General features: G+C 33.3%; 1 protein-coding gene and 3 pseudogenes across 1 annotated transcript; 2 read left to right on the plus strand and 2 right to left on the minus strand.

Annotated features, from left to right (window-relative positions):
• Positions 1-1,266: 1,266 nt before the first annotated feature.
• On the plus strand, positions 1,267-1,933 carry LOC121366139 (annotated as a pseudogene).
• Positions 1,934-2,123: 190 nt separating this feature from the next.
• On the plus strand, positions 2,124-6,535 carry LOC121366131 (tyrosine--tRNA ligase, mitochondrial-like). The gene is given in 9 exon segments (XM_041490703.1): positions 2,124-2,154; positions 4,905-5,011; positions 5,050-5,222; positions 5,416-5,452; positions 5,454-5,545; positions 5,591-5,655; positions 5,705-5,814; positions 5,858-5,956; positions 6,410-6,535. Coding segments are annotated over 9 exon segments (840 nt in total).
• A 3,177-nt stretch (positions 6,536-9,712) lies between these two features.
• Positions 9,713-11,660, minus strand: LOC121366132 (annotated as a pseudogene).
• Positions 11,661-11,876: 216 nt separating this feature from the next.
• On the minus strand, positions 11,877-15,065 carry LOC121366134 (annotated as a pseudogene).
• Between the last annotated feature and the right edge of the window lie 1,049 nt (positions 15,066-16,114).

Below are 16,114 nucleotides of genomic sequence, written 5' to 3' on the forward strand. Positions count from 1 at the left end.
ATGAGGTAGTGATTATAATAATAATAATATGAAAATAATTTTATGTAATAGTGGAAAAATAAAGCCAAAAATATTAAAGAAAAGTTGAAGGATTATTTGTATCAACAGAAACTAACAGAAAAACATTTTGAAATTTATGTAAGATAATAAACAATGATGATTACTTTTAGTGGTTTTAATAGATAGCTAAATTTGACTATGGCATGCAAGATAGAGATCCATTACAATTATTAAGAACTTATAGAAAAGGAGAAGTACCATTGACAGCTCATCCATTGACTGATGAAATGGTATGATACAATATATTGTTTATTATTTGGTAATATGAAAGAAATCACGAATGTTACCACGAGAATTTGAAGAAAAAATGTGTCCGATTATATTGTAAAGACTAGCCAAAATGGAATGTTTAAAAAAGTTAGTTATTAAAAAACAATAATGTCTAATTTCATAATCTTATTGTAGACATTTTAAAGAATGGTGCAAAGAAAACAACTTAACTGATGGAATAACAACATCTGACTCTACATTCATTGGAGATAGTTTTCTAAAAGACGAAACATAACATTTATTCTGTTTTTTATATTATATTTTATAATAATAATTGTAACAATAACATACTTTGATAAACATGGAATGTACTCTATGACAGACTGACCGGTTCTAATGACATTCCTTCTAGTAATTTAAATAGATTTAAGATTTATAAAAAAATCATGTTGTGTTGCCCAAACAACTCAACTCATGTAGGGCATACTACTTAGTGTGAAGGATTCCCTACTATTGTTAGCTAGACTGCCTACATGGGTTGGTCTGAGTTAATTTATAAATGTCCTTTCTTTTTTAGACACTTTAAACAACATTTTAATGGCAGAAAAATTTACTAACAAGAACCTATGTATCTACATTTATGAAAAATTTGAAGTAATTTCGTTACCTATCATTTATGACCATTTTTGATTTGAACCATGGTACTTTTAAAAAATTTGGGATTTGGATCACAACACCAAATTGCTTGAATTTTTTTAATGAAATTAGAGTTATAGGTCCTTGTTAATTGACATCAATATTACTGCACCATGATCTCAAATTAACCAGTCATAATTAATAATGTAGTTATCAACGGGTTAAATATTAATTCAAATTTCAACCGGGAGTTGAGTTGATTCATCTCTGTGTGAAGAGCGTGTGCATTTCTCTGTTCTCCTTAGCAACGATGGCCTCACAAAATATTGCTCCCCCTAGCAACAACCGATCCAAAAAAACATGGATAACTCAAGCACAACTCATATAGATGGTCACTCAGTAATGAAGAGGCTACAACAAGATTTGACAACCCTTATGGTAATCAATTATTATATAACCAGCTTTGTAATCAATGTCTTCCTATTAGTTGTCTGGTGACCAATCCATTCAGCTTTTCCAGATGGTGACAATTTGTTTAGTTGGATAGCTACAATTAATGGTGCCCAAGGAACAGTATACGATGGACTTAGCTACAAGTTAACACTTTCTTTTCCTGGACGATATCCCTATGTTCCACCTCTTGTTAAATTCTTAACTCCAATTTACCATCCTAATGTCGATGAACATGGTAACATTTGTCTAGATATTCTCAAAGTAAGCCCCTTAATAATTACTGTGTTATTGCCTTATTGCTAGGAAAAATGGTCAGCATGTTTGATGTGAGAACTATCTTATATCAATACAAGTTTACTTGGAGGTACAACCCTATATTTATTAGTAATTAGTATCAGCTTATTACAGAACCAAATAATGAGAGTCCTTTGAACACAGAAGCTGTGCTGAACTATGGAGCAATCAAACTGGTAAGTCATGATATTTATGTTGAGAACCATGTTAATGCTGTGTTTCAGATTACAAGATTGTTTTATTGGAAAAATATAAAGAAGCTACAAAGAAAACTCTTTAAACATTTTCCTACAATGACTATCAATGAACACGTATAATATTATTGTCTGTGTTGTGTGATTTATGTTGTAACAGTGCTAAAATGTATACATTCAGTTGTCATGGCAACATCAGTGTACCGCTGTTCATTACCAGGCATAAAATGTTCCATAGAATTGAGTAATGATCCACAAAACCACCTAGAACATACAATGACTCAAAACAAGTCCAAAAGCAGATCTAGTAACATTCATTGATGGTATATCCAACCACTTATCAAGTTTGACATTATAAGTCAGTACATTCTGTAAGTATTACCTTCTATTATATCCCATGGCCATATATACTAGTCCATCTAATGTAGCTACTCCCATAACAGATTGAGGTTCAGATAAACCTGTCACATAACACTCAACAGAAGTAAGTTGCTGAACACCATTATGTCCTCCAATAGTAAAGATGACTCCATCTATTCAGTGATCCATGATACATCTGGGTGATGTCATTGATTGGAGATAAGAACACTGACTTGTTGATGGATTATAATATTCCACTTGTGAGAGGACTCCCTGTTCATTCTGTCTTCTGAGGACATATATTAATCCATAACATGTTGTCATACAATGGTACCTTCTACAAAATACAAATCTTCACTGTTAACTCTCAAACTATTATCAGTTAGCAAATCTTTAAGCTGGTCCGATGGCAGAGAGAGAAAATCAACACTTTCAGAAACCTCTTTAAAGTTATCAAGCACATATTGTGTACAGCATCTAAATAGTTTCCAACATTGATATAAACTTAGAACATTATTGGCATTTATTTAGTAATTTAATCACTAAATACATAATATTATAATCCAACAGTTTTACTTTATTCATCAACTTTATGTGGAAGTGGAACAAATTCTGTGATAGCTTAGCATTTGATGTAGTGTAAACATGTAATTTGAACTATGAGTGGCTTAAAAGAAGAATGATAAAAAATTAATAGGATTAGTACTGTTCTAGTTTGCTTAAACAGGAGTAGATTTATTCTTGACCTTTACAAATATAATTTTAATTTATGTTTACTCCACCGAGGCATAACTATCGTTAATGAGATTCATAGTCGGTACACACCGCGCCCCACAAGAGCATGAAGACAAAATCGTAAGTACATATAAAAGGAAACCAAAGCAGTCGTGAGTGCCAGTGTGTTGTGGGCCAGCGTTCTGCAATGCATCAGACCTCTGAGATGGTTACCAGCATACTCTACGGAGTATCCGAAAGGCCGACTAGGATAGGGCTGGTAGTCTCCTTTTAAACGAGATGAGGCTGGTGTATTTGTGGTTCCCGGTTCCTGAATGCGAAATTCCCTAAGAGCTGGAATCCCGTACGGCTGGTTTTAAGTTAGGGCGACGCTCCAGCCAGGATTACCTCGCGAAGACGAGGGTTACCAAGCCAGGTGGCGGTCCCAGCTAGCAATAGCAGGGAATCCTGGAGCCTAAGTGGAAGCCTGAGTGGGTGAGCGAGTAGGAATCGTTTGGGCAACACACAAGGGTTTTTTTTCATAATCTATTTACATATTTTTTGTTTCTTTTTATAAATTTAAATTACTGGAAATGTCAATAGAACTGGTTGGTTTTTAAATGTATATATAGAATGTTAGGCTGGGTACATCCATACAAATTTAAAGTTTAGGAGGAAAATGTCTAAGTAGCCTGCAAAGAAAACAATACTTTAATATGAAATGGAATTAATAATGATACTTATTCAGCATTTTTAATAACAAAATACATTCCACAGTCATTAACAATATATTACAGAGACATTCTCTTATGAAGGTGATGTTACCAGGCCAGCTGTCCTGGCCTAAAGTCTGACCAGCCACTGTACTTTGCAGAGGCTTGAAACCCAACTCTTCAACAGGAAATCCAAAACTTGAGACTTTAGCTTCATAGGTTTTGATAAGATCATTATGAGCCTTTACATAATAATATTAACAATAATAGTGTCTTAAATTTGTAAATGCATCTTGCAAATTCGAGCTAGTTAGGTCACAAATAGCACCATTTTTGGAGTCCAAGAGAAATAGGGAGAGAGTATGTTTTGAGAATGCTATGTGAAACCTTGTACCTCAACTTTTCTAGTCACCATAGTCAATGCTGATGGATCAAGATTGGAGCAGCTAGCACCTCGTTCAATTGAGCCTTCTGTAATAATATATTAATTACATTAATAATTAGTTACTTTTCCTTCTTTTCCAAAGTATCTGCTAATGCTGTGAGCTTCATTTCAAGAAAAATTTTTGAATCCACTTTAAAATACATGACATAGAGACAAATGGAAGACAAACACAACTAATAATTGAAGGAAACATTATTTTTCGATCTTCTTTTGCATAATGAGCCTACATTCTTCAACAAGGCAATCCATTTGAAACTTATCAGCAAACCATCAGTAAAGACAAGACTTGATCAGAAGGCAGACAGACATCAGAGCAATAAATATATGATATAACACTTGAAGTATCTCTCTGTCCCTATCTCTTAACTTAACCATTCCTTGCTGGCATTCAGAGAATGGTGTGTTAAACATAGCTCTGAAATAAGGACTTGTAGCAGACAAAATACATTTATGAGCTCGAATTTTTTTTCAAGAGTCTATTTCTAGTACTGAATTACATAGTTCAAACTTGTTGCTGCATTGCTCTTAATACATAATAGTTGCTAGCATTTGTTGGACCACAATAAAAATAAGATTCCATTTCTTTTCAAGAGAACAAAGAGTTGCAAACAAAGATGGGTGGAGCTCGTTAAATTAATTGAGTGCACGTGTAGTCATGATCAGACTAAGGCAGTTATCTTCTTTGTCTCCTTCACAAGTACTACAACATTTGAAGAATAGATATCTCCTTAATAAAACTACTAGGTAATTACAATGTACTACTTATCACATTTCTAGTATAAATGTAGTATTACTGATGAGCTAATACATCATCTGCCTTATCAGTGTATGTTGGATTTGATCCAACAGCTGATAGTCTTCACATTGGAAACTTAGTGACATTAATAACATTGTTACATTTCCAACAACATGGATATCAACCTATTGCTGTTGTAAGTACAACTGTATGATGTCGTTATGATGTTTTTAGGTGGGTGGAGCTACTGGACTTATTGGAGATCCTAGTGGTCGTCTCAAAGAGAGAGATAGTTTGTTGAAAGATGACTTAGAGCAAAATGTTATTGGAATATCTAATGTATTATCAAAGATATTTCAGAATGCATTATATCTCACTCAACAGCAGTATGCTATGCCAGATTTAAAGTATAATATACTCAAACTACTATTATTATAATATATTGATGATAGGATTATTAACAATGCTAATTGGTATAGAGGTATGACAATTATTGAATTCATGTCAAACATTGGATGTCATTTTCGACTGTCTTCAATGCTAAACAAAGAGAGGTAGCGATCCCACCCACTCTTTAAATTAAATATCATTACATAATAGTGTTCAACAAAGACTTAACTCTGGACAAGGTCTTAGTTTTTACAGAATTTTCATATCAAGTTTTTCAAGCATATGACTATCTCTGTTTGCATCAAAATCATAATTGCTGGTTACAGGTAAGCCCCCCAAAGTAATTACATCATTTTTGAATTTGATTCACAGATTGGAGGTGGAGATCAATGGGCAATATATCTGCTGGATGTGAATTTGTTCATAAATACACTGGTAATCGTGTACATGGTAACACTAACTACTATAATAATAATAATAGTTATTACAATCTTGATAGGATTAACTGTACCACTAGTTACAACATCAAGTGGAGAAAAGCTAGGAAAATCAGTTGGTAATGCTGTGTGGTTATCAGCAGATAAGACATCACCCTATCATTTGTATCAAGTAATAGTACAAATGATTATAAAATATGTCATATTGTGTTCAGTATTTTCTTAAGACATCTGATGAAGATGTTAGTAAATATTTATATTATTTTACGTTCACATCATTGGATTATATCAGTGATATCTTAACACAACATCAGGTATATTCACCATCTACTAATGCATATTAAAGTACATGATTTAGGTTTTGTCCTGAGAAACATATTGCTCAGAAATATTTAGCTGAACAAATCACATTATTAATACATGAGGTAAGTTATAAGATATGTTAGTCATATTATTATAGTGTCATAATAGAGAGAGGATTAAACCAAGCAGAACAAGCGACATCAGCATTATTTTGGTGACCCAATAGCATTACAACAATTATCAGGTATTCTTTCTCCATATTGTTAAAGTTATCTACTGTAATATATGTTATAGGTAAACAACTAGATCAGTTATTTCAAGATGTTTCCTACTACACTACTATCACGTGATCAATGTATAAGTGATATTAATATTATCAATATAGTGGCCAAAACTAATGTTGTCTCTTCTAAAAAGTAAAGTTCTATTGAGTGTGTTTAATTATGTGGGTGTGGCTATCGTAGGTGAAGTGCGACGACTCATACAAGGAGGAGGACTGTACATTAATAATAAAAGAGTGGAGTCGGTACATGAGAAATGGTCACATGACAGTCACATGTTACAAGATAAAGTCACTGTTATCAGAATAGGTATTGTAATATATTATTGGAATATTGACATCATTGTTAATAATAGGTAAAGGTCAACAACATTTAATAAAATGGATTTAAAGACCAGATCTCCTGAATCACTAGCTTCCAATAAACTAACCAGTTTCTCTAAAGGTAATGTAGCACTACTGTCATCATGACCCAATGGAACTGAAATATCTTTGACAAAATTAACTGTATTTCAGCTTCAGGTTTATTGGGGTCCATATTTTTAACAGCATCATGTACATCTTTCAGTGTAGCCATTCTATTTAATAATAAAATAATGTATTGATAACATTTTGTTTGTTTTAGACTCACTGTTTGTCTCCTAAATGTTTTGTTTAGTTCTGTTACAAAGATTTTAGTTTCATTGCGAGATTGTTCAAGCATTAATGTAACAAATGGATTGGGTTGACTCTGAGGACCCTAGTAATTTAATGACTAATTACATAATATTATATAATCCAGCTGTCTTACTTTACTCATCAACTTTATAATATTGATAGTGTTATTACCATCAGAAGCTACATGTACTGCACATTGTATTAAGCCCTTAAGATAAGGCTCAGGTTTACCAGGACATACACATTTAATAGCATCTTCTAATACAGCTAAAGTTACACATTCCTGTAACACATATATCAGTTACTGTTACTATTGGAGATATACTTGATCTGTTGTCTTCTTAAATGTTTCCATGAGAGCTACTTGTATTGATATCCAGTTATTATAGATTTCTTCCATTAACTCTCCACATAATATAGAGCTAAATGTACTGACATGAAGCTCATGATGAAACCGACTAATAGCATCTTGTATATTATATCCATTTTCAATAGCTATACTCTCCTCATCTCCATTACGTGATAATAAGTACTGATATAGCTCTGTGTCTAGATCATGATGACCCATTTCCTTTAGCTGCTTTAGTCGAATGATACTCCCAAAATCCACTAACGTTTTCCCTCCATTTTCGTGACGACCCATTCTATGATTTCTGATTTGACCTTCAGCTCTAAGATATCGGGTACATCAGTAGAAAGACCCTGTTATATAGTATGGGGATGACCCTTAATTTTATTATTAATAAATGGATCTTTATACCTGAGCCTGAAATACTTCATGACGTTTTAATTCACTTATATCTACCCCAGCAATTTGAGCTAATAAAACATCAACTAAATCATTACTAGAAACGCCCCTCACTAATCTCCGCCCACTTATCAGGTCCTCCATCAAAAATAAATTCTCCACAACGACTCCAGTCAGGTCTAATAGTCCTAATATAATACAGTTTGTGTACTAATAAAATACCTTGGAGTAGCTGTGCCTTTAATACGTGTTTAGTTCAGTGAGTGACCTATCTCTCTGAGTTTGTAAATCCTTATACATCACCAATAATGTACTGTAATTATGTAATTAACTGTTTGATTAAGCAGGGGCTTATTCACCTGTGTTCTTTCCATAAGACTAGTATGCTGAGATTTAAGACTCTCAAGTTCACTCTCCTGTGTCTACAAATATATATCAGTACATCATATATTAAAGGTTTGACAGGCTGTTATATATACCAGTATTGCTATAGTACTAGTATTGTTATATACCCACATTGTTATATTCCGGCAATGTTATATACCAGTATTCTTATATCCCAGTATTGCTATAATACCAGCATTATTATATACCACCTGTATTGTTATATACCAGTATTCCTATAGTACATGTACAAGGCTACCACAATACATTCAATGTATTAATGACTTACTCTGTAAGAGGTTTCCATCATTTCAAATTCTCTTCTTGGTACAACATCACCATAATCTGCCAACATTTGATTAATACGAAGATTACTAGCACGAAGATCTTCTCGAGCACGTCTACAAGAAACAATATAAATAGCATGTATTCGATACATTATATGTCCATATATGGAGACTTACGCTAGTTTCAGTTTTCAATATTACTGGGTCCTCTTTTTCAATTGTTTCCTCTTCATCTTGGTCCTCAGATTGTCGAACCTTTAATTCATTATAATCCGATATCAGCAACTTCCTAATATGGTAATACCATACAATAAAACAATATGTATTATAATACCTAGCATCAGCTTCATTACGATATTGTTCATAAATATCACTAAGTTCACTCTGTAACTGAATATCTGATCATATTATCTCATTATTAATAGGGACATACTCTTTTAATTTGTGCTTGATATGATGCTTCTTCTTCTTTCATTTTTTCCATTCTGCTCTGTAAGTAACGATATTCTTGTCTAACACTGTCATCACCTGAAAGGGAGAGATGAGGTTAAATCTGAAGTGGGTGTGACTACGTTTCTCTCTTCTTCTTTTGTAGCTATCATTTTTTTCTCATACTCATCTTTTAACTGATATACTTGAGACTATAATATAATATCATTCATTATCTGTCCATCCATTCATCCATCCATCCATCCATCTATCCATCCATTTGTTTATTCAAACCTTAGTGGTAATAGTTCTCTAATTAGGTCATTTTTGGTGAGTAATAAAGAGGTCATACTCATTTTTTATGGCTGATAAAAGAGGTTTATAAGTCTTGAACTCTTCAATAAGATACTCAAATACTTCTTGATGAGCCTATATCAAGATATGATATATATTATAATTAAATAAATCAAGTACCTGTAGTCTTAACTCATGTGGACCTTGAGAAGACAGCCTAATAGGAGGAGCTCTTTCTCCAGGTGGTTCTCTAGTTGTTGTAAGAACTTTGGTTTAGGTATAAAAGATGGCTTGTCAACACTAGTAGAATAGTTTTGTGGTAGTAAGGAGTGAACTGGCCACGTATCTAACGCTCCTCTCTCTATTCCGGACTAGTAATGAGTAAAAAAAGAAAGAATCAACAGTACTTACTTGAACAGCTTCAGTAGCAGATGATTTTATCTGGTTAATACCCGCCCATTATGTTTTTAATATAATTACCATGGCAACAAGGTTACCGTTAGCACCGAAAAGGTTTTAAAATTTATTTGGCTCATTATTGTATGACAGTCATATGATAAAAGTTCCAGTTCCAAATTATTAGACAATAAAAGTGTATCATGCATTATATTGGATGTAGCTAGACAGACAGACACACTACATATAACAACTTAAATAATAATAATAATGATAGATCAGTTCATTTATGTTAACCCTCTTGACCGAAATCTTGTGAATTTCTCACATTGTTGGAGATCTGCGTCATTAACACTAGGACGAGAACAGCAAAAGCTACTTCAAAATCTTGTCGACTCACATTAGGTGCTACTAATTTACCCGAGGGTACATCTTTCCATGTCATGGGCATACCTTGACGATCTGAAGGACTACAAGAGTATAGTAATCATTGTAGGTTACACCATCAACTACTTTGGACGCATATTTGAAGTGAGTTGCTCTCTGAAAGGATCTAATCGGTTCCATGAGTGCTTCTCTGACAGCAATACCAATGTCAGCTCCAGAGTACATTGGTGTTTTCTTTGCCAATGAAGCTATATCTACTTCAGAAAGATTATTAGGAGTATCCCCTAAATGGAGTTCAATAAACGTTTTACGAGCATTTTCATCTGGTAAAGGAATATATATTCTCTTTTCAAAACGTCTACGAATAGCGGAGTCAAGTTTTCCGGGACATTTGTAGCTCCAAGAACAAGCAAGCCATCATTATCACACCAACTCCTTGCATTTGGACAAGAAACTCTGTTTTCACACGATTAGAAGCTTCACTAGCACTACCACTATCTCGAGAACCACACATTGAATCTACTTCATCAATAAAATAATTGATGGTTTGTTAGCACGAGCCATTTCAAAGAGCTGTTTGACAAGTCGTTCACTTTCTCCACATATTTACTCATCAAGTCAGCAGAACTGATGGAGAAAAAAGTAGAATCAGCTTCTGTTGCAACAGCTTTAGCAAGATAAGATTTTCCAGTACCTGGAGGCTATAAAAGGCAATTAATATTGTAATCATGAGGATGATATAGGACTTACTCCATATAGTAAAATTCCTTTCCATGGCTTTCTGTATTTACTTTCAAATAATTCAGGAAATCGAACAGGTAATATGACACTTTCTTGTAAAGCTTGTTTTGCTAACTCTAATCCAGCACATCACTCCATTTAACATTAGGTTTTTTCATTGACAATAGCCCCTGTCATTATTATAAATATATCAAGTTAATTATTTATTAATTTACCTTCAAGTTGTCCCCTTAATTTCTTTGTATCATTATCATCGTCGTCGTCATCAGAGTCACTCTCTTTACTAGCTCCACCCCCACCTTTATCAGATCTATAACAACAAAAAATCAATATTCATTAATTAATAGGGATATACTTTTTTGTCATTTCTTCTTTTTTTCGATTTTTGATGACGATCCTCCCTCAACCATTTTCTCTTCCCTTTTTCTTTTCTTTCTTAAATGTTCCTTTAACTGTTCAGCTCGATCTAAAATAACTCTTAATTCGTGAACGCACTGACTCTTTAGCCTTGTCTCCATGAATCTCATCTCAAAAACAATGAGTAAACACCCACACACACTACATATATATATATATATATATATATATTTATTTATATACTAAAGTATCTAAATCTGTTGAAGAGTGCTCCATATCGTTTAGACAGAGCAGGTTAGAAAGAATTAAAGGACAAAAGAACATAGCAAGAGCTCTGTTCTTTTGTCCTTTAATTCTGTTCTATATATATATATATATATATATATATATATATATTACAACAACTATAACATAATATTATAACATGTATTATTGACTTACATTTTGAGGCATGTAAAAATATTGTATAGCATGTTCATAATATTGTAATGCTTTTTTATAATCCTCGTTTTCGTCAGCATCAGTAGCTTTCTTTGCCAATTCAATGGCTTTCTAAAGAGGAGACAATGTCAGTACTAGAACATTTGATAACTCACATCCATTGCATTAAACCCGACATATTGATCGCTTGAGTAACAGTCTAACTTTGCAATAATTCTTCAATAATGATGTAGTACTCTCTCCTCTTCCTTTGTGATAGTACAATCACATGATCATCATCTGACATAACCACTCACCATCTCACCCACACCCATTAACTATGTGGGCAGTTACTTATGAGCGTGCGCATAACGTTTAAACGATGTGGCGCTAAATAGCTAACGATTTCAAGAACGCAATATGACAGTTATTTTAATTTTATTTCAAAAAAAACAATTTTAATTAATCAAAGTTTTGCTTTTTAATTTTTTTATCAATTTATTATTAATGCAGCTTCCCATACTTCATCAATAGTTTGTACTAAATCAGATTTAATGAGTCCTAGAAATGGGTGGGCTCATCAAGAATGATAAATAAATCATACCTTTGTTTTGTGATGGTATCTCTGTAAGGTCTTTTTTCATTTTTCTTTGGTAAAATAATATTCTTAATACCAGCTCGATGTGCTGCTAATATTTTTTCTTTGATACCCCCTACTGGTAATACATGACCATCGTAGTGTTAATTCACCTGTCATGCAACATCAGAACAAACACAAACTTTAGAATACATTGAGGCTAGCACAGTTGCTATGGTAACACCAGCAGAGGGTCCATCTTTTTCTACTGCTCAGCTGGAAATGTATGTGTATATCAGTATTGTTAATGTCTCCACAGTTTAATTGATAGTGGGAGGAGTTAGCTCTCAACCAATTCAGTGCAATTTGTGCTGATTCCTTCATAACGCTACCTATAATCACAAGATAGTCATGTGACAATCACTTGATAATCATATACCTAATTGTCCTGTGAGGACAAGTTTTCCAGTTCCAACAATTTGAGTAGCGTTCAACAAACATAATTTGCCTCTCCACTTGGTGTCCAAGCTAAGCCTATAAATGTACATTATTAATGAGGCTGCCCTGATAATCATGATCATACCAATTGTTACACCTGGTTGGGTTAATCTTTCTGCAATGTCCTTCTCGTATTTTCTTGGCTATCATTAGAGTTAATTAAGTAGGTGTGGTCAATATCTTACCCCCTAATATTTCATGTAATATATCTGGAGATATCGTGATAGCTTTCTTGTCACCTTCGGCTCTCTATAACGAGGGGTGGAGTCATATCACATAATAAAATATTCACTTTAATAGCATAGCTCTACATATAGCACTAATTTGTCGTTCTAATTCTCGTACACCAGCTTCGCGAGTATAATATGTGGCTGTTATATAATATGAAAGAGGTGTGGCAAGAGATGACTACATCCACTTACCAATGGTCTTTATAATATCAATTGGTAATATTAATTGATCACTACTTAATCCATGTTGCTATAATAAGCTAATATAAATACATGTAGACATTTATACATGTACCTCTAGTAATTTAGGGACAAGATGTCTTGATGCGATTTCTCATTTTTCTTCTATAGTATATCCAGTTAGACGAATTACCTATAATTATATATCATAATAGACCACAACCTTCTCGTTTATCCACCTCCATTCTATCCAATAAAGGTTGAAGGTAGTGTTGAGGTAGAATAGCTGTTTTGCAATGAAGAGCACTTGAGATAAATCAATGGAATCCCTAAATAACTAATATTAAATCATTAATAACAGGAGTCATCCCTTTATATAACACACCTACTGATCAGTAAATGTATGATTTTGTTCAGAGTCTAATACTTCTAATAATGCAGCAGCTGGGTCACCATGGATACCTTTACTCTATTATATATAGAGAGAGAGAGAGTAGTAGTTATCAAAACAGGTTTTACTAACCAGTTTTTATCTACTTCATCAAGTAGTATAACAGGATTACACACGCCTACATTACGTAACCCTTGTATAATACGTCCAGGTATTGAACCAATATATGTCCCTCTCTACCAACACACACTCACAAGAGAGACACAAGGGTTAAATTAACAAACCTAGGCCTCTGATATCAGACTGGTCACTTACTCCACCCACTGATATTCTGTGAAATTTTCTTCCCATGGTATTAGCAATAGACCGTCAACACTAGTCTTACCAACTCCTGGTGCTCCAACCAAACACAATATAGGACCTACAAATATAATAGTCCATGTTAACATATATAAATGTATACCTTTAAGTGAATTCTTAATTGTGCAACTGCTAAATATTCTAATATTCTTTTCTTCACTTTCTCCAGACCATATCGATCATGATTAAGATCAAGTCTAGCTTTTTTTAATATAATCTAATGTATCAGAAGTTCTTGTAGACCATGGTAAATCAAGTAACACTTCAAGATACGTTCTAATACAATACACAATTAATATATATACATTAATAATAATAATAATACTATAATAATATTGATAATACCTGGAGACAGAATGCTCGGAAAGTGTGTTTGGTAAAGCAAACTAGTCTCTGTATATAAAATGGAGTCTACAATAATTATAATTATGGAATGATATTTACTTTTAATTCTTTTTGAGCAGCCTTCATGCATGTTCTGGGTAATCAGCATTTTGAATTTTTCTTTGAAGTTTCTTTCAAGATCACTTCATCGTACATCATCAGATGATGGCTCTATCATTTTCTTCTTCTCCTCCCACTCTATAACAAACCCACCAACCAATGTGTCTACTTCTCTCTCTCTCACTCTCTCACTTACTAAATACAACTCCTTTATCTTTAATAGTAGAATGACTGCTATCAAATGACGAATGGAGTGTCTATAAAACAAGTTAAGCATGTATTGGAACATTCATTATTATACCTTCAATTTGTCTAATTAATAGGGCTGGGTAATTTAAATCTCTCTGTTAAATTTGTAGTCATCTAATATCTCCAATTTTTCATCAGTTGTAGCTTTAACATCATAGATGGTAAAAAAAACAATCAGGTAAAGTATAATCAGGTAATGTGTCAAGAAGATTCTATAAACAAAATAAAATTTTATATAAATATTTTTTTCTTTAAAGACTGATACTTTTTTTTTTTTATTTTGATAGCTCTAGAGATAGTATATTGTTGTAAAATGTCTACTAGTTCACTAGCTTTGCTACGAAACTCTGAGCCAAATCTTCAACTTCAGTAGAAAGTCTTCACTCTACGTCGTAATAAAATTATAACAATTATTTTAAATCATTGGATTTACCAAGATAGTCCAATTGTGTGATAGATGCTATGATATATGGAAACTTTTTGTCGTATCTTATCAATACGAAATCTAAGTAGTCGTTCAATAGCAAAACAAGTTATAGACTCCACCCACTCACCGGCAAAGTCCAGTAACAAGTAATGAAAAACATGGCTGGTGGGTGTGTTCGAAATGTCATCTTTGTCACATCCTAGCAGCCACACCCACTGAATGAAGCTGTAATTAAACATAAACAGTAATCAGGTCATTTAAATTAATAGGAGTACCTTTTCTTGATGTCACGAGGAACAATACCCAATATAATTTAGTGACCCAGTTTGTGTTCATCCCACAAGTACTTCCCACTAACTTGACACCTGATATAGACATAGCCATTATGTGTACCGTATAAAAGATACTGAACTTACCCCAACTTGGAATCAGTAATTTGTAAGTATAGAGTAGAAAGCTGGTAACAGGACTTGATATTGACAGGAAATATAGTAAAGAGATGGTAGCAAAATTTAGCCCATGTTGGCTGACTTTCTAAATAAATGCACTACCTGCATTTATGGGGTGGGTCTATTAGTAATGGTGGGGGTTGTACTAAAAGATAGATCAACTGATACTGTGAGATACAAAACCATCTACTTCATGGAGCAAGAGATAGATCAAGAAATAATCATCAAGAAGACCAGATCGACATGAAGTAGGTCAGCCCCCACACTATATTAGATATTAATGAAGCTAACGAACATCAGTTAGCAGCATTACCTGTGGTAATTGGTCACCAAAGTCAGCTAAAGCTATTATACAATATCGTGTTCAAATGGACCCATATCAACATGTCAATGATCTTTTAAATGTTAAGGGGTGGGGCCACAAACATATGAGCAAAAATACAACACAACAGTAAACGTGAAACATGCTGCAGCCAACACTCCAATACAGTGAGTTGCCATTGCAACCCATTAGTTTACAATAATCTATTGTTAGATAGGGTCAAAGGTCGTAATGTATTGAGGATGTGGTACTTGGAACTTGAAATGTTTAAAAAGATATGGAAAAAGCCAATGACCCTGTTGTCATGGAAACAATATGTCTTGCACTACTTTATAGCCAGTATGTATAATTATACATTAATTAATAAATTAACTAATTAATTAATAGGGTTGATATTGTCGCTGTACAAGAAGTGGTGATCCTTCTGCTTTGGAAAAGGTCTTTATCATTTTATTGATCCATTGTTATAAATTTTTGTTCATATTATATAAACTGTTGATCCAGTTGTTACAATCATCAATCCATTTAAGATATGTAATGAGTTAAAACCATCCAACATCACAAATCCTAGTAAAGCTCAAACAAATCATAAGTTAAAATGGACATACTAAATATCTGAGGCAACTGGTAGAATGTAATCAGGTCAATATTGTATTTTAGTT

Source organism: Gigantopelta aegis, unplaced genomic scaffold, assembly GCF_016097555.1.
Source record: "Gigantopelta aegis isolate Gae_Host unplaced genomic scaffold, Gae_host_genome ctg4832_pilon_pilon, whole genome shotgun sequence".
Classification (NCBI taxonomy): domain Eukaryota; kingdom Metazoa; phylum Mollusca; class Gastropoda; order Neomphalida; family Peltospiridae; genus Gigantopelta; species Gigantopelta aegis.